Consider the following 25,941-nt stretch of genomic DNA (forward strand, 5'->3'; position numbering starts at 1 on the left):
TGAGCATAAAGGCACTTTATAAAGTATTTCAAAGGTTTATCATCTTCCACTGTGGACATCTGCAGATACTTGTTGGGTGAGCTTTACTCCCCAGGACAGGTAGACTATCCACGAAGACTTGGAAACGAGCCCCAGGATGGGTACTCAAGAGAGCTTGTGGAAAATTCCAACAGACAGTTCTCAAGATCTGGTCCAGGGGTCAGCAGGGGATCTTGGTTTCACGGTCACAGTCCCCACTTCCCACCTCAACAGCCCTCTGTCACAAACAGAAAATGACTCTAGAAAGACAGCTCAGTCGTTGGAGATTAAACGCAGCAAGCCCCCAACCCTGACATGAAGGTATATGGGAGAGTAAACATAACACCCACAAGAAACAGAGCGTTGCTTTTTGTTTTCTTTTTTCCACCATTGGGAGTATCTGTGCATTCTAAAATGTTATGCTGGAAGGCGGGCTGATCAGTGAACACCGTCTGAGTTTTCAGCAAAAGTTCTGCGGCTTTATGAAGACTTCCATCTGATTAAAGAAAACACTGCATGGACCACATACAGCAGAGTGGCCACGTATGAAAACACCTGAAACCAAGACAAACAAGGATTAATGGGGGTGCATGGGGAGATGGCAACTCGTGGGCTGTCCACATTGAACTGGCCATGGGCACGGTGCTCCGGGTTGATGGCCCGAAAGGGTGTGGGCTGCCCCTGCTTCCCATCCTTCCCGCAGACATCTTTTCCTGCTGAGCCCAGATGTGGCCCCAGAATGCTCTCAGCACAGAGCTCAAGGTGACCCACCGATCCACAGGACTTGGTGTGCAAGGTCAACTATCTGCCATCACACGTCATTGTGCTGGTGCGACCCAACTACAAATGGAGGCCCTCAGAGACCCCTCAAATGACACTGCTCTCCATGGAAAACATCCCCCGCCCCCCCACACCAGTAAGGGCAGAGCCCATATTCTCTTGGCTAAGAGAATATAAACGCGTGAGTTTGCTGGCTCTGGTTAAGGTCCTGTTGATGTCTGGTCATCCTCAGACCCCCACCAGAATTTTATTCCAGGAATCATAATTTCACAAGCATGGGCAAGGGTGTCAGGCTCACGGGAAGTGAGGGACTGGGATGGGGACAAGGGATTGGGGCTTTAGCAAAAAGGAGGGGGGCTTACTCAGAAAGCTGTTGGAAAGATCCAGTCAGTGTTTTGAAGCTGGGAACAAAGGCCCTGGAAATGGGGCAAATGGTCCTTTTGTCCCTGTCAAAGCCCTGACTTGTGTTCACATGGGCCCCATCTATTCCTATCACCTGCTCTGGGTGGCTGGCCTCCCTGAAGGCTTGCCTGCCCCCAAGTCAAATATCTGCACCTGGATTTGTGACCTTGGGTGTGGGGTCAACAGTTTTCAACCCAGGCACATTAGGGCAGCTACGGTTCCATGACTCTCGAAAATGCCCATAAACACCAGCAGTCCTCATGCCTGATCTCTCCCTGCCTCCACACATGGACAAACCCTTCACCCTCATTGGCCAGGGGCGATGAGTAAGCCGAGTTATTTAATAACAAATTTCAGAGCACTCATCCGGGAACACCATCTAAAAGGAGCGGTTGTATGTGAGTGAGCAGCACCCCCCCCCCAAAAAAAGAACCCCACCTCTCCCTGTCCGATCGGAGCAGTTTATTGTCTGGGGAATTCCAGACCCAGTGAGAATCACTGGCAGGAGCACCTCCGATGTCCCCGGCAGTAGCAGGAAATAGACACTTACTCTCCAAGGGAGGTCAAGCAATGGCACACTGGGGACCCTGAGAGCCAGGGACATGAATGCATATACTTGGGCCTTCAGAAACCCCCTCCCTAAATGGCTGCCATTATTGTTATTCCAGATTTCTGCACACAATTCCAGCTGCCCTCTCCGTTCTCACCAATCCCAGGGATCCCTCTGGTATAGACTCTCTGCTGCCAGCAAAGGAGAGAGGGAGAAGCTTAGCTTTTCAGGCAGCTCCAACAAGTAACATGGAGGAGGGAGCGGCAGGCCAGATGCTTCCAAAGGCCAGGAATGCATGGGAGAAGGTCTTGAGGTGCCTCCCCACTCCCCTGGCTGGCTACCCCCAGGACTCGGGAAAGGCTTGCTGTGGTTGGGCAGGGTCTTCCCCGCGCCCGGATACGGCTGATATTTTGAATAGAAAGGCGTGACTTTACACTGAACCAGGCTCATACATGACCTTTGGCCCAGGGCATTGGCCTGCTGGCAACATTTTCATTCTTGATTCTTGCACTCCCGACTTGGCCTGGACATGCCCATGTATGTCTAATTCAACTAACAAAAATGGGGGGACATGATCAACTGCGGCATGGATAAATAGATGTTGGTGTAGTCATCAGTGGAACGCTAGACAGCAACGAGAGTGACCACTCTACACCTCCACCCAAAAATGTGGATGAGCCTCACAGCCCTAAGGTCGAGAGAAAGAAGCCAGACATAAACGAATGCACATTGCATGTCTCCATTTACACGAAGTTCAAAAGCAGGGACAGTTGAACTAGGCAGCTAGAGATCAGGAGGCTGGTACCCTTCGTGTGGGTGCGTGATAGCGGCAGGCGAGGGGACCCTGGGAGCCAGTCATTACGTTCTATTTCTCAGTGCGGATGCTTGTTACACAGAGGAGTTCACTTGATGGAAATTTACCCATCTGTACACTTGCAACCTGCTCACTTCTCTGGATGTATGTGGCATTTCGGTAAGAAGAAAAAGAGGGAAGCTGGAACACAGTAGATCACCGTGGTTCCCAACTAGAGATCTCTCTGCCGGAAAGAGGCAGTCATTCACCCTAACTGGCTTGTTCCCTGCTAGCCACATTCCATGTGCATTTCATGACTGTCATCTGCAATAGTTTTATGGAAGTTGTTGTCAAATGCCTTGCTGCTGATGTCTGTTCGGAGAGAAGGCTTCCCGGGTTGGGATAGGGCGAGGTGTGAAGGATGACAGAGGAGGCAGGTTACCAGCCTCCCAAGGGAAGGAAGAACAACCAAGGTGCCGTCTGGCTGTGTTCCTATTTAGAAACCAGCCATCTTGGGAGATGAGCCAAATTGGGAGACATTCCCACATTGTGGGACATTTGAGGGGGTGCCAGGGACCAGAAGTGGCCATATTTATGGAACTGGAGAGTAGGCTGGGAACTTAAGGGGAACATGTGTCTTCTTTGGGGCAGGGGATGGCCCCTAGGGACCCGCAGGCTTTCAGGAACTTTCCTCCAGACCCCTCTCTCAGGGAGCAGGAAGAACACCTCTGCCAAATCTTTTCCTAGAGCCCAACAGTGCCCCTCCCTGTGGGTTTTCTCTCAGCCTCTGCTCTACTCTTTCCAAAAAGTGGGGATGGCACAGTTTTGGCACCTGGAGCTGGAATCTTGTGATCGATCATCCCATTTGACCTCAGGATTTGTATAATCCACATGTCGACTTCTAGAAATCTCAGGAGTGCTACTTCCTGAACCTCTTTCATATTTTTTAAGTGGTTAGAAATACATCTGATATTGTGAGTTCGCATGCTGGTGGGAGCCCACACGTGCAGAGCTCTGGAAAAAGGTTTTATGAATCAAAACATTCTCTACTCTGTCATTCTGATTCATTCCATTAAAAAGAAAATCTGGGTTATAATCTCGAAGTCCACCAATGGGTCTGGCCCCACAGTTGGGAGAACGCCTCTTTCAGGGTCCAGAGGCCCGCATGCACCGTGCACTCTGGTCACACACGGCGGGTACTCCCATTTGTTCTGCCGACGGAGTGAATGAGGCTCAAGCCCCCAGGCCCCCCATTGCTCGCTGTGAGACCTCGGAGAAGGGCATTTAACATCTCTGTAGTTCTGAGGGAGTTGGACAGGAACCACCGGCTCATTTCACAGATGAGCAAACTGAGGTAACTGCTCAAGGAAATGGTGGAGGTGTGAGCTCCGGCCCCTCCTGCTGCAGCAGGTTCTCAGAGCTGCCGGGCAGGAAGCATCGTCACGAAGAGCTGAAGGCCTAACAGCAGCAACGAATACGCACAGCCGAGGGGTCTGGACACGCTGGGCCCAGAAAAGCTTTTTCACAGCCCCAGCCCTGAAGCTGGGGCTTGGTGAGACCCTGGCCACTCGATTTTCCATCTGTGGCCTCAGTGCTTCCCTGAGCCTGACCGTGTGCTTGGAGGGGAGACCACTCAGGGAGAGCCAGGAGACCCACGTGGCCAGACTCACTGCTCCCAACGGGTGCTAAGAGCGCCTGCCCTGGACACCAACAATTCCTGGCCCTCTTGGAGCAAGGTATCCACAGTCTCAGTGCCCTGGTTCTGCATCTGTGAAATGGGTTTAATAAGAGCGCCTCCATCTTAGTGCCATTGGGAGAGTTAAATAAGATCCTTCGTGGAGAGCTCAGACAGTGCTAGACACTCGCGGTCATTTCCCTTTGGCCAAGCCCACCCAGGCGCGGACCCTCGGGCCAGTCCAGGCCTGCGCAGCACGGTACGGACCGGAGGGCTCAGGGCGGCTGGGGCACGTCAGCTCCCTTCTCCAGGGCTTTCCCAGGGCTTTCTTTCTGCAGAAGTCAGTGAGGTAAAAAGAGAGGGGAGGGCCCTTGTGCTGACCCTCTATCAGTGGGCGGGGTGGGGGGAGGGCTGGGCCCAGGGCCAAGGGGCCTGGGACACTCACCACGGCAGAGATGTTCTCGTGGTATTGTTTATAGGTGTAGCCCTCCTGCATCCCGATGGTGGCCAGAGCTTCCAGGACAGAGGCGCTGAGGTAAAACAGGGCAGCGACACAGTGGTAGGCTGCATCCTGTAGGGTCGAAAGGGGCCGTCAGGGAGGGGCACAGCTGCGGTCTTAGCAAAGTCTGTCTCCCCTCCCCCCCTTGTCCCCTCCTGGCATGGCTCAGCTCCTGCCCTCATCTTCTGCCCCTTCCTTTGGGAAAGAAGGGCCTTCCCGCCCCGACCCTTGCCCCGTCCACCCAACACCACACCCAGGCCCCCTCTTCACAGAGCATGTGTAACCAGCACTGCCCAGATGCTTCTACCTCACTGGTGTGGGGGCCAGAGTCAGGACTTCAGGAGAGAAGGCACTCTGCTTTCCCCTGAGGTGGGATCAAGGAAGAGATGGGGGTCAGGAGGGGCAGCCTGGGATCTAACAGGTAGAGATGGGCTCTGGCCCTGAGAAGCATCCCCTAGGTGGTCACAGTCCCAGTTCAGATGTGGCCTCAGTGGCCAGGGCAGGGTGAGAGAGGCCCAGGCCATTCCCACTGTGCTTTTGTCTTGTTAGTCTTTGGTTTTTCTTGGGTGGGGGAGCTCCAGGTATGTTTAAAGGCAAAAAAGTACTAGAATGGGCTTTTGAGTAGCTGTAATTTGGAGGTGATCTCGAAAGTCTAAGTAGGGGGTGCCTAGGTGGCTCAGTAGGTTAAGTGTCTGCCTCCGACTCAGGTCATGATCCCGGGGTCCCGGAGTCCAGGGATCCTGGGATTGAGCCCCAAGTTGGGCTCCCTGCTCAGTGGGGAGTCTGCTTCTCCCTCTCCCTCTGCTGCTCCCCCTGCTTGTGCTCTCACACTCTCTCTCAAATAAAATCTCAAAAAAAAAAAAACTTAAAAAAAAAAAAAGTCTAAGTAGGAGGCCTTTTGAGAGTAGAGGCCTCACCGAATGGCCCTGCCCCCTTCCGCCATAGGTAAAAGGCAGGTGTCCCATGTGTAAGTTTTACTCCCTTCAAGGACCTCAAGGCAGAACTTATGCAGAATTAGGACCACAGGCCATCCCTCTGCCACCTCCAAGTTCTTCTCTGGGGACCCTGTTTAGAAGGCCATCACTGGGCACTGGCCAGGAAGCCTAGCCTCACACTGGGCAGCCAAGGCCAGCCCCCGGGTCCCTGCCCCCTCCTAAGATGGAAACCAGCTCTCCTGGATGTTGGGAGATGCCAGCAGGCACCTGGCAGGTGCAGGTGGTGCTGGGGGCGGGGGGTTGGGCTGCTGGTTATCCATGAAAAAGGCAGTCATGCAGGAGAAAGCAGAGCAGGCCCAGTGGGAATCAGGCAGCAACAATCAACCTCTGCCTTCACCTCCTCCTGACCTCCCTGCTGTGGGGAGCCCTGGGCTGCTGGGGAGAGCTCAGAGCCGAAGGCTTGGCCAGCTCAGCCTGGGAACGGGGCTAGGAGGCTTCGATGGGATAGCCTCACCCAGCACTGGAAAGGCCAGCCTGCCAGGGGAGAGGGTCCAATACCCACCCGCCCACCTCAAACATTCCAGGCTGTGACTCACCAGGGTGACCCAGGAAGTCTCCCCGCCGTGGGCACCAATTATGTACAGGACAAGCAGGGTTGTTGTGGCCAGGAAGCAGAACACGGACACAAACATCACCCAGCCCTGGATCAGGGGGATGGGCACCAGGGATGAGGCGACCAGGATCCACACCAGGCCCCCGAAGACCTACAGAGGGAGGGAGGGCAGGAGTGAGCATCAGAGCAGGAGAGCCCGCACCTGGGAAGGGCCAGACCCAGCATCATGCTGGGGCATTAGGGGCAGAAAAACAGGAAGGAGCCAGAGAATAGCAGTGGGCATTTTCCTCACCAAAAACCACTCTTTCTGCCTGCATTGCCAGTCTCAGTCCAATCCCCTGCTTGCTTGTCTTTATTCACGTTTTAAATGCAATTTTAATTTTGTATTTAACAAAAACGTATATCACACACTTATATGCCAGGCACCGTCCTAAGCGCTTTGCAAATATTAACTCAGTTAATTCACATAACAATCCTACGAATGAGGTACTGACCCGTTTGTCAGATGGGGAAACTGAGGCACATGGACGCTAAGTAATTTGTCATCCCAAGAAAGGACTTATCTCCTCCAGTATTATCATTCTTCTGAGGTTTTATCCTAGATTAAATCCCTAATATTTTGACATTAAAATATCTTTCCTTTCATGAAAGGTTAGTGACTAGCAGATTCTTTTGGTCTTTACTTGGCAAAATAATCGACCACACTACGTCATAAGCATAATTTTTTTTTATTTGACCCCTTAAATCCCAAGTCCAGGAAGTGCTCTGACTACTGGGGTCCGGGCTGGGATGGAGAGGTCAGCCCGCCTCCTCACCTCCTCGGGTGGCCTAGGACTGGTGTGAGAGAAGCATTTCCCTGTTGTTATCCGGAAGAAGCCCCTGTTGGTGTCTGAAGGCTCAGGGAGCCCCATGTTTTCAAAGAGGAGTGCAGGACAGCATAGGAATCATAACACCCCCCTGAGGCCACAGTCCTGGCTCCCCGAGGACAAAGGCACACATACTGAAGCTGGGATTGTCTTCTCTTCCCTCTCCCTCCTCTTCCCCGGGAAGGCAGCTCAGTGTCCTCCACCATCCCCCACCTAGATAAGGACTGTGCTTGGAAAGGCTGGGACATAGGTGGAGAGGGCTCTGTGGCCAAAGGTCTCCAAGGTCCTTCGGAGCATCTAGGGGCTGAGGACAGGCTGCCTTCCCAGCCATACGTCCCATATGGTGTGAACTCAAGTGGTGCCTGGGCTCCCTCCCCTGTACCTGCTGACCACCTGCTGGGCAAGAGACCGCCATCCTCACAGGTGCTCTCTGAGCCTCTCAGCTGAGAAGCTTCAGGATGGAATCACATTTGAGTAGAAAAATCAGAGCAATGAAGAAACTGGGATGTTATCAAAACAAAGCTGGGCCTAATGACTCAGATCTGGGCATCTCTGACTAGAGCACTTCCTCTACTGTTGAATCTGAGGGTCCGTGAGGGCACTGGCAGGGGCGGTGGGACACATTTGACAACTTGCAGTCATTGGAGCAAACAGTTAAATAAAACAGTTAAACAAAAATCCTTAGACCCCCGTAGCATCCGATCTGAGTGTGTGTGCATTTCCTCCATAGCTGCCTCTAAGATCGCACAGATGACTTGGCCTTCTCCATCATGGGCCCTGGCAAAGGGACACGAACATGCTAGAGGCTGAGAACATGGCCGAGCGTGGCCTGGAGAAGCAGGAGAAGGGGATATGCCTGTCTGGAGGGCAGAAGCAAGGGCCAGGGATGCTCCTCTCTGGAGCGCCCTTTACCTGGGCGCCAGGTGACCATCCAAGGAGGACCCATCTCAGTTAGGTTCCCTCATATGCTCTCAGGGAGCCCTGCCCTTCCTTCTCCCTGGCAGCACCCAGGTGTACTTGGTTAGCTACAAAATGGCACTATCCCTGACCAGGTGATGGAGGGGGTGAGGTTCCCCTTGCTCACAGTTAACTCCTGGTGTGAGACACCTGTCCAGCTGTGTGTCAGTGTCTGAGTTAGTTAACCGGCCTTCAGGGGCTCCCATCAGGTGGGTATGGGCAAACTGGAATGATTTATTCGTTGTGTGTGGAGGGCAGAGCCTTGCGTTAGGGAATCCTGTGGGGACCCAGTGGTCCGGAGGTGCTTGTGGGCAGCCAATGGACATGGTATTGATGAACACCGAATGCCACACTGGGAAAAACGATTCTCTTTTTCACTCTTTGGTTTTTCTAAGGCAAGAAGGGCTCAGGGTTGAGCCAGGGGTCTGGAGCTCCCTTAGAGGATGGGCTCCTGGAATGGGCTGGCATAGGTGAACTGGGCAATGACACTGTTTTTATTTTTAAGGTAGTGATACAGTTATTTTGGACAAAATTAACTAAAAACCTTATGGGGTAAGTTAATGCACAAGTGGTACCAGGAAATGGCAAAATCTGAGAGTATGGCTCTCAGGCTGCTCTACAGACTCCTGTAACTTTACCTCTGTCAGCTGAGTTTCTCCCTGTGGGGCTTGGTCGGGAATCACAGGCAGGAGAAAGAAGGGGAAGTCAGAGTGAAGCCACGGCCCGGAGCGCCTGCCATAGAGTCTGGAGCATGCACTAGCTAGAAGTGGCCTCAGTTTTGATGCTGAGCTTCTGGTACCCAGTGCAGAGAGAAGCTTCAGGGTTCATCTGGACACTTGATCTGCTTCGGGTGTGTGCTTTTACCAGTCTGATGAAGCTATGTTCCAGCTCCCTGGAAAATGCATTCTCTCTCTCTCTCTCAGACTCCTAGAGTCCATGGTAAGAATACCTGTCCATAGGAGCAAAGCCCACCCTGGACTCAATCCCAGCCCCTGCCCCCCGGCAGACCTCAGGACCTATCCTGCCTTTGGGTCTACGACCTTGCCAAGGTCCTTTTAACAATTATTTCTTTGCATGGTTTGTCTATGGCAGCAAGTTTCATAGTAAGATGGTGGGAAGCAATTCTCTCTCTCTCTCTCTCACAGCTTTAATGAGATATAATTCATGTACTAGACAACTTGCCTATTTAAATTGTAAAATTCAATGGTTTGAGGATATTTACAGGTATGTGCCATCATCATCTCCAGACCAACTTTAGGACATTTTCATCACCTCCAAAGAAACCCCGTACCCTTTAGCTAGCTATCGCTCGCTTCCCTCCCTCCCATCCCTAAGTGACCACTAATCGACCTACTTCCTGTCTCTAGATCATACTATTCCGAATTTTCACATGAGTTGAATCATATAATAAAAGATGGGCTTTTATGACTGGCTTCTTTCCTTTAGCATCATGTCTTTCAAGGTGAGAAATTCCCTCTCAAGGGGACTCTTACAAAATAGCTCTACCATCACAGCACACCCCACTGGCCCATTCCGACCCCCACCATTTGGGGGGACACTGAGGGAATGTGTCTCATTTCTCTGGAGCGTCCAAGCCGCAAACCGCTGAGGAGCCACGGCTTCCCAGGGACGTTCCCGAAGGAAGCACGCCACCAGCCCAGGCTGTCCCTGGAATGTATTTTAAGCTACACATCATGTGAACGTCATGTCCTCACAGATGAAACGATTAAAACCCGGGGCTTTTGCTCCCAGAAGACTGGCAGGGGCCTGTCCTCTACCCCTCACAGCCCTGCCCAACGGGTTCCGCCTGGGAGGGGGGTTTGAGATGGGGGCAGAACAACCGTGAGGACAGGAGGGGTGAGTGAAAAAAGACGGGCCTGTGCCGAGCAGTCTATTCCCTCCCAGCTAGAGGCCTGGGAGCAGCGCCCTGGCCACAGGCCCCGCGGCTGTGAAAAGCCGGCGCAGGTGCCCCTTGGAAGTGGCCACAGCGCTACGAGCTGCGCATGCGTGAAGGCTCCGCCAGCCCCGGCACCACGCGCGTCTGCGCAGCCGCGGCGGCTCCCGAGCCCTACGAGGGCCTGTCCGGCCAAGCCGCTGCGCGGGGCTGTAGCGTGAGGCCGGCCCTTGGGCGTCAGCCTCCTCGTCCACAAATGGCGGTTTGCAGCGGCGTCTCCGCGTGGCGGGCTGGCGCACACTGGTTGACGCGAGGGATGTGAGTGTGGAGCTTCTGGCGCGGAGCCCAGCACCAGCCCACCACTGGGCTGAGACGCGGTTCACCAGCGAGGCCAGCAGCCCTCAGAGACACGCAGAGGCAGCCAGTCTACAAGGCAGGACGATAACCGGCCCTGAGGGGGCACAGCAGCCCGGACTGTGCAGGGCCCCGATCAAGTCTCGAAGGGACGGCTGGACTAACTGGTTTACCGGGCTGAAAGGTCAAGGAGTGGCTTTCCAGGGCGAGGAAGGAGTATATAATTATAATATAATATAATATAATATAATATAATATAATATAATATAATATAATATAATATAATATAATATAATATAATATAATATAATATAATATAATATAATATAATATAATATATATAATATAATATATATAATATAATATAATATAATATAATTAATATAATATAATATAATATAATATATAATACAAAATAAACAGGCCAAGTCCAGAGGCTGCAGAAGCAGCAGTGAGGGGCTTCAGAAGGCCAGAGAGCTGGGCATAAGCTAGGCAGTGAGGGGGAGGGGTGGCTGAAGATGGGGCTCAACGGGAACCACACCCGGGACCGAACTGATCTCTGGGCCGGCGTGAAGGCCTTTAAGGCCCCGCTCCATGGCAAGCTGGGGTTCAGTATGAATCATGGGACAAAGCCAGTGCCTGCCCCACTCCACCTACTAAGTGTGCAGAGAGCAAACAGAACAAGCATTGCATCCAAACCCGGGGAGATAAGGCATCCTGGGCAGGGAGCAGTCCACCGCATCCTGACCTCAGGACCCCACTGGCCAAATATTTGTCAAGAGAAGGGTGTAGGTGAGGGTTCATGCATTTCCCTTTGTAAAGAAAACTCCATGCGGCTCCCAGCTCCCCAGCAGCAAGTGCTCGGAGGCAGTCATTTGGAAACATTAGTCATCCAAGTGGAGGCATGACCCCAGTTTCTGTTCATCTCTGTCAACAGGCCGGACTCCCCACTACCCCCTGCCTACACCAGGTCACCGTCTTCCATAATAGAGACCGGAAACAGTCTCTAAGTTGGGTGGCCTGAGAATGATCTGCATTGAGCTCTCTTGGTGGGGCCCAGAACCCCAAGCTGGAAAATGGTGGTGGGTGTGGTGGGTCTGAGCTAACACCATGGTTTGCAGCCCTCACTCTACACTAGAATTGTCTGGGACACCAATGCCTGCGATCTGACTCCAGTGGAGAGAAGTAGAGTTACAGCACATGGAACAGACATCCCAGGCTGTTTGCTGAAAGCCTTAGAACGTGTTTCCATAACAAAAACCCTTGGATTATGTCCTAGTAATTCCTGTCAAACAGAATAAGAACTGGCTCCTGTCTCCAATGCCCACTCAGTGGTCCAGTGATGCCCACTGAGGCAACCTCTCCAGGTCCCAACTGGGCTCTCGGTGCAAAGCTCCCTTTCCTCTCCTCAAGCTTCAATCCCTGTCTTGCCTTGAGTGTGAGGTTAGCTCGTCCTTGGGCATCCTCCAGATGCAGGGATGTAGTCTGAGTGTCTGTGAAGGGGAATGAGCTGGTGATCTGAGGCCCTTGCCCTTGGTGTTTGAGGACTGGAAACCACCCAGTTTGGGATACTGAGCAGAGTTGAGGTTTCCTAGGAACCAGGGGTAATACACAAAACCAGACTGAAAAATTCCAAAGACTTCAAGAGTTTATATTTGGGCCTGCCCAATCAAATGATTTTTGTAAAAAAAGTTTCCTCAGGGGATAGTCTTTGAGGGAGCTCTTGTGTAAACTTAGAGAAGGTTCTCAATTTTTCTTTCTGAATTAATCCACAGGAGGCAGGCTAGCATGGTGAAGGGTGTAGACTTTGGAACCTGAGCTACCAGGTTTCAATCTCACCTCTGCCACTTACTAGCTGGGTGGCCCGTTGTTTCTGGCACGTTACTTAACCTCTCTGTTCCCTATTTGCAAAACAGCGATAACAACAGTGCCCACCCCATGGGGTTGGGGTGAAATGGGGTTATGTCTGCGGAGTGCCTGGCACATGGTGAGCGCCTGAGCGCTTGCTCTCTCAACTGTAACCGTGTGAAAATTCCAGTAGGTCTAGGATCTCCACATGCACAGTTATCCACTGCAAACAGTATTGGGACCTAGAATTTAAAAGTAACTTCAAAAACATCAGAAAGGAGAAAAACAGATGATCTCCCAGAAATCAAGTTGAGAAAAATGTGTCCGCCTCTGTGGAAGGAAACATAAAGGACATTAAAAAAGGAGAGAGCCTTCCTTCAAACAATGAGCCTTGGTTACAAAAGGGGGAAAAGGAATCCTCCAGCACATTCTTGAGATTTGTGTGGTATTTCCACTGCATGTGCTGGGCTGAAAGAGCTCTGTATCCACAATCGCCCAGTGTTTTTCTTGCACAGCTGGGATATCTGAAGTCAATGCAGGAGAATCGCTCAAATTCTCTGGATATCTTTTCTGGGGCTCCATTTTACTTAGGGTCTTCACAAGCAGATACTTTCCCAGTCACAAGTCAAGGTGTGAACTAAAGAGGATTTCCCTGGCAGGGCTTCCCACATACACGCTTGGTAGTGTGGCGCCTTGGGGTCCAGCGTCAGAATTCCCAACGGCTCAGAGGGCATGGTGTGGGTTTCCTGAAGACATGGAGTGTGTAATCTGAACTCTCGAGAAGCAAAGGAAACTAGTTACAGAACGCAGATGGTGCACCCAACGCTAGGCTGCCCTGCCACTTTGTGAGAGGCCATAGATCATCTCCCCAGGAAGGAAAAGGGAAGATGGCCACACCAGATGAGGCGGGTCCCAGCTGCTTTGAGCTGGTCCCAGCTGCCGTGAGCTCTGAGCCCTTTGGTGCTCTCTCAAGGCCACCAGGAACAGTAACCTCAATTTTTTTTTTTAAAGATTTTATTTATTTATTTGAGAGAGAGAATGAGAGAGAGAGCACATGAGAGGGGGGAGGGTCAGAGGGAGAAGCAGACTCCCTGCCGAGCAGGGAGCCCGATGTGGGACTCGATCCCGGGACTCCAGGATCATGACCTGAGCCGAAGGCAGTCGCTTAACCCACTGAGCCACCCAGGCGCCCCACAGTAACCTCAATTTGTGTTGAGGGAACTGTCTGTACTCACTGGACTATTTGAGCAGTCAAGGCTTATTGCCATGCCGGAAAGCCATGTGCGTAGGTGATCTGACTAGTATAGTAACTGTGTGCTCTACGAGAAGCTCAACCAGATCTAAGGGTTGGGTGGCTCAAAAGATTCATCATTCTGTGAGTTAGAGAGCGCGCGCGTGCGTGTGCGGGTGAGAGCACGTGCGTGGGAGCATGTGTGTCTGAGTGAGCGTGTGGGTGGGGGTGTAGAGGCTGGTTATGGATGTGCTATTGCAGAGGAGGGAAGTGCACCAAGGTGAAGTCAAGAGGACATAAGCACCAGGTGGTAAGAGAAGATGCAGAGGGAGCTCAGAGGGAAAGACCAAGACAAGACCCCCAAACACAGAAGCCTTCTCCAAACATCCCTCGGCTCTTCTCTTCAGGTCTGAGAGGCAGGCTGGGGACTCTCCCTGTTCTGAGGGGTGGTGATGGCAGGAAGCACCCATGTGGGGCTTATGCCAGCGCCTCTGGTTCTTGTGTGAAGCTCACCTCCCTGGTGTGGAAGAGCTCAGCCCCCCGCGAGTCAAAGGAGAGGCTTCCTTCACTTGCTCCCTCACTCACCCCCTCCCTCCTTCGTTTGGTCATCCGTGCATTTAGCAGATGCTGACAGTGCTCCTGAGCCCGGCCAGAGCTGAGGCTGGTACGGCCACCGCGGCAGACCTTATCCGGAGATTCGCACCAACGTCCGGAGCCCCTCTCTCCTTTCGAATCCCGCTGTCAGGCTCCACCGGAGCAGCGCTGGCTCCACCGAGGGCAGAGTCAGGCCCTGGTAAAGGTGTTGGGGCCCCAGGGAGGGTGACCCGCTAAACGCCTCTGCCCAGGACAGGGACAGAGCCCAGCAATTTGCACAGACCCCCTAGGGAGGTGTCTGGGGCGGGGAGGGGTCAGAAGAGTCTCCGTGTGTGGACTCCGCCCCCTCTGGTAACTGACAAGGCAGCTGATTGGGAGTCTGGTCTCTGAGGCTACTCTTGAAGATTTTTTATTTATTTATTTGACAGAGAGAGACACAGCGAGAGAGGGAACACAAGCAGGGAGAGTGGGAGAGGGAGAAGCAGGCTTCCCGCCGAGCAGGGAGCCCGATGTGGGGCTCGATCCCAGGACCCCGGGATCATGACCTGAGCCGAAGGCAGACGCTTAATGACTGAGCCACCCAGGCGCCCTGAGGCTACTCTTAAAGCAAATACCAGGAGTGGTGTTGAGGCCACCTGACTCAGTTTACCTATGCAAGTTGCTCTGCCCTCCTGGCCCCTTCATCAAAAATTCATCCTTCCAGGGGGACCCATTATGCCATTATCCCTCCCAAAGCAGGCTTAGATAGTGTCCCTTTATCTACTCTGGAGGTAAGGCCAGAACTCAGGGGGCCTTGAGTCTGTGAAGAGGGAGGTAGAGACTTGAGATTCAAAGGGATAGGGGCTGAGTTCAGGTCCGCAGTGCACATTAACAGGGTCGGGGTGGACTGAGAAGAGGTCCCTGTCCAGGCCCGTGATCCCACTTCCCTCAAGTCCCAGGGAAATCTCTTCCAAGGTACGCACTAGACCTCGGCTTGAACCACCTGCCGCTCCTCACTCCCTCCCTGGGCGGAGGGCAGTCACCCATTCCTGAATGAATGAAAAGTTCTTTCGGGTCCACAGAGCTAGGGCATTCAGACAAGCATTTCCTCATCTGGATGGAAAAGTTTCCTAACCACACCTATACCCACGGGCTTTAGCCAGCAGGATAAACAGAAACCAGGAGGCTCCATGAAGAATACCAGTAAGCCACCTGTAAAAAGGGCAAATCCGGGGAAATGCTAGACCCGATGGGTGTGGCTGCCGTGCCAGAAAGACAAGAGGTACTAATGGGAGTCACCATGAGGATAATAATGCAGTGAGCGAACGGACAAAACAGGTGTGTACCCTCTGTAGTGAGAAGGAACTGCCCATATAGGGCCAGGGGCTTCTTTCCAGGGTCCTAGGGGTTCTTTCTCGGGGATTGCTGGTGACTGTCAGCTTCATCTTCCATCTGCCCTTGGAGTCAGGGACTCCTCTTGTGATTCATATTAGCCAGGTGGGAGATGAGAAGTTAGCCCTCGTCCTACTGATGCATGATGAGAACAAATGCTTCAGAGGGCACTGCCTGTGCTGGGGACAGGACAGACTTACAGTCCAGGCAGGAGACCGAGCCGAGCAAGGGCCTGCCGTACAGGTGCCAAGTGCCAGGAAAGGGGTGCTCTCAGGGTGGGCTTCCCGGTGGAGGCATTGGGGAAGTCTGGGCCTGAAGGATAGAGGGCTTAGTCCCACCATGCCACCTGCACCAAAAGAACGCCTTAAATGGAGACCAGCGGAGGACTATGGGCTGGTTCTGGAAAGAGTCCTAAGACGCAAAAGCAAGGTGGAACCCTTCCTGTCAGGCCCCTCTATACAACCGTGTTTGGCTTATCACCAGCCACAGGGCAGGATGGAGGCTGGGAGAGGTGGGGGCACTCTTTTGTGCCAGAGGCCGCCCTCTCCCTGAACCAATGCCCTTCCAGATGGCGATACATTGACACTGAAGACAAATCATTTTTGTAAGGCTTGCTGCCAGGCCCACTGGTAACTGGTTCCTTCTCCTGGGGACAGATGCAGCAAGGTGCTGGGCACCGAGAATTCACAAAGCTCTCCCCACCCATCCTGGCACCAAGCGGTCAGGGTGGTGCGTGAGAGAAGCTTAAGACATTCCCTGCCCCTGAGGCAGAAGACAGGACAGGACTGCCACAGTCCCCCTTCCCCCTGGCCACCGCAGCAGGCTAGCCAGGGGCAGCTCCGAGCAGAGCAGGCACTGGGAAGGCCCTACAGAGGGTGGCATCTGTGCTCTACTTGACAACCTCAGAACCAAGTCAGGTGTGCCCGCAACAGCCCCACCTGCTCCCAAATCTCACTCACCCCCTGCCTGAGAAGGGCATCTAAGGCAAAAGGTAGTACGGGATGGGTCTTACGGCCCCCATCCTGCAGTTGCCCCCCTTTAGCAGGGATTGGCCGGTTGATCTCAGAGCAGGTGTTTGAGTCATTAGTAAATTAATAACAGTTGTCCTTAATAGCTATTGAGCAGTAACTATGTGCATCGTGTCGTTTTAAGAGCTTTGGGCAAACGACACTCATTCAGTTATTCCTCGCAGCAATCCTTGAGGTAGGTGCTATTATATCCCCATTTTATTGATGCAGAAACTGAGGCGCAGTTGCCTGCTCGCATCCTCACAGCCGCTGAGTATCCGCTCCCAGAGGCTGGGTGTGGAGCCTCGGTCAGATCCTCCATGCGTGAGGCAGTTACCCGAGGCAACCCACAAGCAGTTCGCCACGAAATCTCTCCCCTGTCTAGGGTCGCTTTGGAAACGGCCCTGAATACAGCAACATCGAATAACAGGAGACAGAGTCCATTAGCCTTCGCCCTGCTCCCAGCCGCCCTGGGTCTAGAGAGAACTGCAAGGGAGGTGGCTTCCGGAGCAGGCTTCCCCTCCCCCACCCCTCGCTTGTTCAATAGGCTCTGTTCTTTCAGAGGAAAAGAATACCAAGGTTTGTGTTTAAGACCAAAAAACAAGCAGAAGGACATCACCCCCTCTTCTGTAGGCACAGGCCTGCGGTTCTTATCCCTGGGTCCCTCAACAGGACACTTGTCATGAGCTGCACCCCACCCCCACCCCTACTAACAGTTGTGAGGCTGCCACCTGTTTGCTCCATTCCTGGACTGTCCCCCCATTTAGAGCCTGCACCCTTGGTTTTCTGAGGGCCTTCTTCAAACTTGGATCCAGGAGTTTCGGGGGGGGACTCCTCCTGCCCTCTCCCCCCTTCTCTCTCCTCTTCCTGCCCCCTCGGCGCCCAGCCCAACTGCGTTCTAACAGGTTCTAACAGGAATCCGGGGCTCTGGTGTGGAGTTTTAGGTCAGCTGAGACAGGCTGTGACTCTTCCTGCTGCCCGTGCATATCAGTGTGTGATGGCTGGTGACAAGGCGTTTCTTTTAGTTCCTACATATTTTTCCCAGGCCTTAGGGAGTTGTTTTGCCCCAGTGTGGGCGGAACATTAGCTATGCATGAGGTGGGAGTGGTGGAGAGCCTGCAGCTCGGCGTGGCACAAATCAATGCCAGTGCATTACCCTGGGAAATAGTCATGCTGCTGGAGCCCAGCAGGAGCTAGACCTTTCCACCAGAATGTAGAAGGCGGGTGGGGGCCCCACGATGCAGAGAGGACCAGGAACCCGCTCCAGTCCCCCAGGAACCATCTGAAGCCTGTGAGGAGTCAGCCTACACTTACTTGCCCATGGCACCAGTGCTTCTGGAACAAGGGGGGCCACTCGCTCACTGTCCTCTCGTCCATCAGCCCCTGAAGAGAACACCTGCTGGAGGATCTTCGTGTCTGCCCCTGGTGGCCTTTGGTCCAAAACATTATGTCTGGGGACTGATACTTGAGAGTCCAAAAGGAAGCCCCAGACAGGCTTGCGTGGGGGGTGGAGGCCAGGGCTTAACCATGAATCCATGAGGACTCGGCCCCTGGCCCGGTCCAGGCTGGCTGGCCCCATCCCACCTCAAGGTAGGCCCCGGGTTGTCCAGTCCCCTCCCGTAGCCTTTCCTTGAGAATGTGCCTAATCCCAGAGCAAAGCCAAGCCGTTCCAAAGGCTGTGCGAACTGGCCTAGGCTGGCAGAACGGCGGGCTCCCCCACCCGCTGCTGGGCATGGCAGGTGTAGGTGCAAATACTCAGCCTTTGTCCCTGACCCAACCTGAGTGACCTGCGTGTGAGCACTCCCCCTTCCCTGCAGCGGCATCTGGGATCCTCCTCCTCTCTTCTGAATGCGCTCTGACTGAGAGGATGCCTCATACCGCCCAAGGGATTAGCCCATCTGCATCAAGCCAGGGAGTGACCTACGGAAAGCTTAAAAGCAACCTTTTTCGATGTATGGTGGTTGGGATGACATATGCGTGACCGTGTGGGAGTTGAGCCCCATCATCACGCTCAGCAGTTTCCAGAGAACAGCTCCAAGTCACTTACTCCTGATCAAAGCAGTCCTCTGGTTCTTGAAAAACCAGAAAAGTCATTTCTCAACTCGAAGAACAAACCCCTGAGAGACCTCTATGTATAATTCTTCTGCTCCCTTTAGAGAGCAGGAAAGGAGAAAAGCCAGGCAGGGCCCTTACCCCCTTCTAAAGAGAGGGGGCCCCAAAGCAAGATGAGGACACAGGGCCAGGAGTCAGTGGGCACAGCCAGGGAAGGCCAAGCTCAGCCACTGTCCAGCACGGCCAGCCCCCACTCCCTGGGGACTACAGAAGCGATCCCTGGCTGGCGCAGCAGGGAAAGTTGGCCAAGAGCATGGAGGGTGTCTGCCTTGAGCCCAGGAGAAACTTTAGGGCATTTGGCTCCCTCCCTGGCCTCTTACTGAGAACTGTCTCCACTACCCTGTCCCCGGTTGAAACGAGGTCGAGGGGGTGGGCTGGTCTACCTATGGCCACTCCAAACCTTGCTGAATCAATGGCTCAGCAAATGCAGATTCTTGGGCCCAGCCTTGACGTAGTGACTCAGATCCCTCAGGGTGTGTTTTTGACAAGCAGACCCAGGGGCTGGGAGCTCCCCAGTGGCTCCGAGCTGCCCCTTCACTCCCTGGGGGAGAGAAGGGAAGAAGGAAGCCAGGCCTTGCCCAGGGCTGCCCCTTTCATAATCCTTCCTGCTACAGGCAAAAGTTCATCGTGGGTGTTTGTATGAAGGCAGAAGCCGGGACATGACTTGCTGTCACTGCAACAAGTGCCACCCTGGAGACTGAGTTACCTGGGCAAGCTATGCTCCCCACTCTTCCCTCCCCCCGCCCCGCCTCCTCCCCCCCCCCCCAGCCTCAGTCTCCTCCCAGCTCAGAAAAATTAGGTTCCTCTGAGTCCTCATGCTGTGTTCTCAGTGTAACCAGAAGGCGGACCACCCACCAGAAAACTGCTGTATCACCCTGCCCCCACCCCACCCTCTCCACCGGATGATCTAGGGCGGCTGCTCCCCAGGCAGGTGAAAATCTAGGGCAGGTCTCAGGACTTGTCACTCTCATAATAAAAGTCCCCAGTCACTTTGGGTCAGAGACACAGTCTCCTGTGAGTAACTACTGTGTCCAGTGCACTATGAGAATCAAAACTGCAAACCCACTCCAGGGGGCTCCCCCACCCCACTTCCGAAAAGTGCACCCAACCTAGGAGCCGGGACTCTCACCCTCCTTCTCTGCACTCCCGGGGTCTCTCTTCACTCCCAGCCAGTCTGTCCTTCGCTTTTCCCTTTGATGGGCTGGGGAGGACGGAGCTGAGTTAATGGTTTCATAACCTGTTTTCAGGCATTTCCTTCACAAGTTCTGAAGCGGGGGTGCGGGAGGATGGGGGGTGGTGCGGTCATCTCTCCTGGGACTTTGTGAGAGAAGATTCCTCTGGCCCTGGCCAGGGCTGAGACAAAAAGCTTCCTATGTTAACATCTTGTTCCGTGAATGGTGGACCAAGTGTCACAGAGCCCCTGGCTTAGAAGGGAAGGAGGAAGAGGAAGCAGAGACTGTGGTCCCCAAAGGAGAAGTCCTCCTTGGATGGGGACGGGAACAGGCCAGAGGCAAAGCCCCAGGTTGAGTTGTTGGGAGAGGACCTTCCACGGCGAGCCCACCCATTTGGGGTGCCCTGTGACCGCACTGCCCACAATAGCAAAATGGCCTGTGTGGCTCACACCACCTGGTTGGGCCAGCCTTCCACTCCCTGCCACAGCCCTGCAGCTTTCGGAGGTCTGGGGTAGGGGTGCTGGGCCAGGGTGAGGTTGCCGTACACCCTCACCCACCCCTCCCCTGAGCCACCACCCTTCCCTGCCCCTGTGGGCAGTTTCCTTGCCTTGGGAGGGGAGGGGAGCTCCACCCTGTTGGCCTTGGATGCTGGCATCTGTGACTCCCAGGCTACGGGGAAGTCAGACATGGGAGTATGAACTATGAGTAATCAACTCAAAGGACTACAGATTTAAAACATAAACAAGCATTTTACACCCATTGGGTTAGCAGAAAATTGCAAATTCTGATGCTACCCCATGTGGCAAGGATGAGGAACAATGGGGACTTTCACACACTGCTGGTGGGAGTTGGCCTGGTCCAGGTTTTGCTTGAAACGTGTACAATTTGGGGACCTTCTTTATTAAAGAATACAAAGTAAGGCAGGGTCTTGGAGGGGGCCTGAGCTTAATTATGCTTCATCAGCTTCCGGGTAACTCTGCTTCTGGAGCATGTACATTGGAATCATCCTTTTGCATAGCGATGTGGTAACAGCTGGGAAAAGGAAGATGTGCATTCCCTGTGAACCAGGAGGTCAAATCCTCCCTGTGTGCTCTGGGAAGAACTTCCCCACATCTAACTAACAGGGCACACACAAGAATGTTCTTGGCAAGGCTATCCGTGCTAGCAGAAAGCAACAAACTGCAAACAGCCAAAATCTCCATCAAGAGAAGAACAAATAAACAGCGTCAACCTGCGGGATGTTACTATTTTCATAAAGCGAAAGCATATAAAACAATGCCACGTGCAGTCCACCCATAGTGAGGTGTGCAGTCTAGGTTTAAGTCAACTCTGCTTGGGAGTAATGAACACCATGTTCAGCCTAGGGATTGTCCTGAGGATAGAGGGAAGAGAAGATGATCGTGGAATAGCCAGTGCGTTTAGATGCCATCCGAAAAGCTTTATTTCCTGAATACTAAAAGTAAATCAGGCCAAATATTAAGATTTGACAAAGTGAAGTGATAATTATGTGGGCGCCTTTTCTGTAAATATGAAGTATTTCTTAATTTTTGTTCTTTAACAAACTTAAGGGAAGTCTACATAACATAAAACGAACCATCTTAAATTGACAAGTTCAATGGCATTTAATACATTCACGATGTTGTGCAACCACCACCTCTAACTCCGAAACATTTTCACCACCCCAAAAGGAAACCCCATTCCCATTAAGCAGTTCTTCCCCATTCTCCCTCTCATCTCGGTCCCTGGACAACCACCGCTTTGTGTTCTGTCTCAGTGGATTTACCTATTCTGGGTATTTTACATAAATGGAACCATACATACATGACCTTTGGTGTCTGGCTTCTTTTACTTAGCAGAGTGTTTTCAGAGTTTGTCAACTTTGCGCATGTACCAGTACTTACTTCATTCCTTTCTATGGCTGGAGAATATTCCGCTGTATGGATAGATCAGTTTGTCTATCCATCCACTGAATTGGGGCTGTTTCCACCTGTTGGTTATTGTGAACAGGGCCGCTACAAACATGCATGTCATGTACCTATTCAGGTCCCTGCTTTTAATTATCTTGGTTAAAAATCTAGCCATGGAGGGCGCCTGGGTGGCTCAGTTGGTTAAGCGACTGCCTTCGGCTCAGGTCATGATCCTGGAGTCCTGGGATCGAGTCCCGCATCAGGCTACCTGCTCAGCAGGGAGTCTGCTTCTCCCTCTCCCACTCCCCCCTCTTGTGCTCTCTCTCTCTCACTCTCTCTCTCAAATAAATAAATAAAAATCTTAAAAAAAAAAAGAACACTAAAAAAAAAAATCTAGCCATGGAATTGCTGGGTCATATGGTAATTTCTTTTTTCAGGAACCACCAAACTGTTTTCCAGAAGCAGAGGAACCATGTTAGTTTCCACCAGCAGTGTATGAGGGTTCTAATTTCATCCTGGCCAACACTTGCTATTTTCTGTTTTTTTTTTTTTTTTTTTTTTTAAATAATGATCACCATAATTTCACGTGAAATCGTACCTCATTGTGGTTTTTATTCCATTTTCCTAATGACTAATGATGCTGAACCTCTTTTCATGTGCTTATGGGCCATTTGTATAGCTCTTCTGGAGAAATGTCTATTCAAGTTTGTTGCATATTTTCTAACTGGCTTGTGTGTCTTTTTGTTGTTGAGTTGTAATAGTCTGTAATTTTAAAAAACCCTCCCAGTGCTATGGTGAGCGCTGTGAATTGTGCAAGACTGTTGAATCACAGATCTGTACCTCTGAAACAAATAATGCAATATATGTTAAGGGAAAAAAAAAAGAAGAAGATAGCAGGAGGGGAAGAATGAAGGGGGGGAATCGGAGGAGGAGACAAACCATGGAAGATTATGGACTCTGAAAAACAAACTGAGGGTTCTAGAGGGGAGGGGGGTGGCAGGATGGGTTAGCCTTGTGATGGGTATTAAAGAGGGCACATTCTGCATGGAGCACTGGGTGTTATATACAAACAATGAATCATGGAACACTACATCAAAAACTAATGATGTAAGGTATGGTGATTAACATAATAATAAAAAAATTTTTTAAAAATAAAAACACCAAAAAAACCCCTCCCACAGTTCTTTAACTCACTACTCCTTCCACACATCAAGAGGCATACAGCTTCCTCTCTATAAGGTTACAACCCGTGCAGGGGGACAACTTAAAGGACCAGTGTCTGCTTTCTTTTCTGCTCTCTCTGGCACCCCGTGGGTACATCCCCACTCTGGAGAGGAAGAAAGAGATTCAGAGACACACTGGGGCACGCGAGGTCTCTCGGAAAGTTGGGAGGAAGGAAGGGAGGTGGGGGAGCAGGGCTGAGGTTAAGGAGAAAAAAATCATTGTTTTTTTTAAAGATTTATTTATTTATTTCAGAGAGAGGGAGCACAAGTCGGGGGAGAGGCAAAGGGAGAGGAAGAAAGAATCTCCAGCAGACTCCCTGCTGAGCGTGGAGCTTGATGTGGGCCTCGATCTCATGACCTTGAGATCATGACCTGAGCCAAAATCAAGAGTCAGATGCTTAACCGACTGAGCCACCCAGGTGCCCCCCCCTTTTTAAAGATTTATTTATTCATTTCAGAGACAGATAGAGAGTGCACATGCAAGAGCATGAGCAGGGGGAGCAGTAGAGGGAGAAGGAGAGAGAGAGAGAGAATCTCAAGCAGACTCCCTGCTGAGCTCAGAGCCCAACGCAGACAGGTCTCAATCCCAGGACACAGAGACCGCGACCTGAGCCAAAACCAAGAGTCAGATGCTTAACCAACTGAGCCACCCAGGCGCCATTAAGGAGAGAAAAAAAATCACTTCTAACAGCTGAGAGGAAAGAGTTCCAAGCAAGAAAGAATGATTTTTCTAGAAGCCCCTACCATCTCAGGTCACAAAACAGCCCCGGGAGGAGTAAATTTCCACTAATCCATAGTTCTGAGATTTCCCACACCCAGCCTTCCACTTTCACTTATTGGGTTTTGGGGGTGGTATCCTCTCATCCCTACCCAGCAGATGGCCCTGCTTGGCTGGGCTGTTCCTACCCTCAGGGGCAATCCTTCCCCTAAACTGTGATACCAGGAGGAGGCAGAGGGCGCTGGAGCTTATCCCTTCTGTGAAGCCGCCACCTGCCACCACCTACTGCCACCTGAGCCCATTCTTGTCAGGGCAAGAGGAGGATGGTGCCCCAGAGTCTTCTGCCTAGAGCTCAAGTAACACACTCTCCTGATTCTTGTTTTAATGCTCCTCAAACAGCTACAAAGGCAGAGTAAGCCACTCTATATAAGGGCAATTTAAGACACACGAGGAAGACCATTTGTTGCTTAAAAATCTCTCTTGCCCCATCACACCTCACCATTAGCTATCATCTCTTTTGGTTTTGAAACTCTGCCTTTGTAAATGCAGTAGCCTCTGAAGGAACCACCCATTACTTATTCCCAAGTCATAGGGTCTATATGCTCTTTTCAGAAATCCAGCCTTGGGCAAGCACAGGCTAACTGCTGCATGGAAGCTCAGATGAGCCATTTGGGAAAAGAATGTGCCAGTGAATGCAAGCCCCTCCCCTCTGGGCCTGGGTGTCCCTATCCATAAATGATGGGGCTGGGCTTAGTGGTGTCCAGGGTTTCTTCTAGATGTCATTTCCTTAATTCTGGCTAGCTCCAGGATTTGAAGTCATTCTGGATACATCCAGGTTTGGGCTCAACTCAACTCACACAACTTCAGTGATAGGGTGCCCCCAGGCAACCTCAGCCCCCTTAACCCTTTCCCCCAAGCCCTCCAGGGAGAACAGAACCTGCTCCCTTTGCTGTTCACACCCTCCTGCCTCCCATCGGACAATAAGAAGCCGGGGTCCTGTTTTTAAACAGTCAGGTTTGGACATTTTCCTTTCCAACCAACCCTCCAGGCAGCCACTTCTGCAGTGGGGGTGCAGGGAAGTCGAGTCTCTGTGGCCGCCACGTACCACACCCACAGAGTAAATACACCACGCCCCCTCCCAGGTAAGGGTCTGTACCTCCTGAGGAGTTTCGGCTGAGGGCGGTCTGAAGCGCCCCTACACAGTGATCCCCTTTCTAGGGGCCGGGCGTGGGAAGCGCTTTCGGGGCGGAGACAGCGCGGCTCCAGCTCAAGGAGGGACTCCTGGAGTTCCTGCCGCTCAAGGTGAGCCAAGGCGCAGGACCGCTCAGGCCAGCCCCTCTCCCTTACCCCCACCCGCAGCACAGGGCAAAATGACTGTGGCCAGCAAACGATGGCCTGTTCTATTACTTCCAGATCCAAGTTGTGGCAAGTACGTTCACTCGCCAGAAACTTTGGAAGGCCAGAAGAGAATAATCAGATTCAGCTCCTCCTACGACACCAACCCAATCTCCAGACGTCGGTTGGCAATACACACGCAGGTTTCTTTTGATTTTTTTTTTTTTTTTTAACGAAATCCTAACCCTGGGAAAAGCTGGGCACTTGTACAAGGACGTCGGTCCCCAGTAAGGACATACTCTGCGCGGCTCCTGTGAGGCGAGTTGGGAGCGCAGCTTTGAAACCAGCGCCCAGCCAGTGGACCCAGGCCTGCTTCCAGCATTTGACCCATGCTGCGAATTTGGTTTTTCCGTCTAGGTCCTGGACACTGTTTACCCCCTTGCCCTTGTCTAGAGAGGGGGCCAAACGACCGGGGGTGGGGTGGGAGGAGAGAGACTTCCCTCACCCTGGCCCCGCTACCCCGATGCTCCGGGGACCTGCGCAGCCCGCGGATCTGCCGCCACCACCCATCCCGCCCCTTCCCTGGCACGGGCGCGGACGCGCCAGCCACTCACAAACTCGAAGAAGAAGAGCAGGTCCGGGAAAGTGGTGAAGACCGCGAAGCCGCTGGGCAGGGTGCTGCCACCCGACGCCGCTGCGGGGGCCATGCGGGCGTGCTGGCGTCGGCCTCGGGACTGGACGCGCGCGGACCGCTCGCTTGCTCTGCGGAGCCCAGTGGCCCGGGCGCCCCCGCGCGCGGGTTAAGAGTAGGGGAGCCCGGGGCCGCGGAGGGAGGAGCCGCGGTCACCGCCCGCCCTGTCCCCGCCCAAGTCCAAGACGCGCGCCGCCAGGGATCCGGCCCCGAGCGCCGCGGGTGTGGTGTTGACCCAGCCGGAGGGCGCGCTGCGGGCTTGTGGCTCGGCGGGCGGGAGATGGACTCCTGCGTCCCACCTCCGGGGCCACCTCCCACCGGGAGCGGGACAGAGTCACTTGGGCGAGGCGCCTCGCACGCTTTGCACGGGATCACCATCCCTGAAGAATGATAACC

General features: G+C 52.8%; 1 protein-coding gene across 2 annotated transcripts; it reads right to left on the reverse strand.

Annotated features, from left to right (window-relative positions):
- On the reverse strand, window positions 1–25,694 carry MAL (mal, T cell differentiation protein). Of its 2 annotated transcripts, XM_045884521.3 has the most exons (4): window positions 25,469–25,679; window positions 6,249–6,416; window positions 4,664–4,789; window positions 1–573 (listed from the first exon to the last, which is right to left on the reverse strand). In XM_045884521.3, exons 1-4 carry the CDS (start codon window positions 25,559–25,561, stop codon window positions 499–501), a joined length of 462 nt encoding a protein of 153 aa, XP_045740477.1. In that variant the 5' UTR covers window positions 25,562–25,679; the 3' UTR covers window positions 1–498. The 2 variants fall into 2 exon arrangements, with proteins under 2 accessions (XP_045740477.1, XP_045740478.1); XM_045884522.2 differs by lacking the exons at window positions 4,664–4,789; window positions 6,249–6,416 and having other exon boundaries at window positions 25,469–25,694.
- Window positions 25,695–25,941: the final 247 nt, after the last annotated feature.

Source organism: Mirounga angustirostris, unplaced genomic scaffold (assembly GCF_029215605.1).
Source record: "Mirounga angustirostris isolate CCGP_5_RB_7025 unplaced genomic scaffold, mMirAng1.0.hap1 SCAF_10, whole genome shotgun sequence".
In the NCBI taxonomy this organism is placed as follows: domain Eukaryota; kingdom Metazoa; phylum Chordata; class Mammalia; order Carnivora; family Phocidae; genus Mirounga; species Mirounga angustirostris.

What these genes read in the sequence shown, in the direction of transcription:
- MAL (XM_045884521.3), bottom strand. Translation starts at nt 25,561, where the DNA reads ATGGCCCCCGCAGCGGCGTCGGGTGGCAGCACCCTGCCCAGCGGCTTC. An exon ending in TGCTCTTCTTCTTCGAGTTT is followed by an intron (nt 6,417 to 25,468) that starts GTGAGTGGCTGG and finishes CTCCCTCTGTAG; the next exon opens with GTCTTCGGGGGCCTGGTGTG. An exon ending in AGACTTCCTGGGTCACCCTG is followed by an intron (nt 4,790 to 6,248) that starts GTGAGTCACAGC and finishes TCGACCCTACAG; the next exon opens with GATGCAGCCTACCACTGTGT.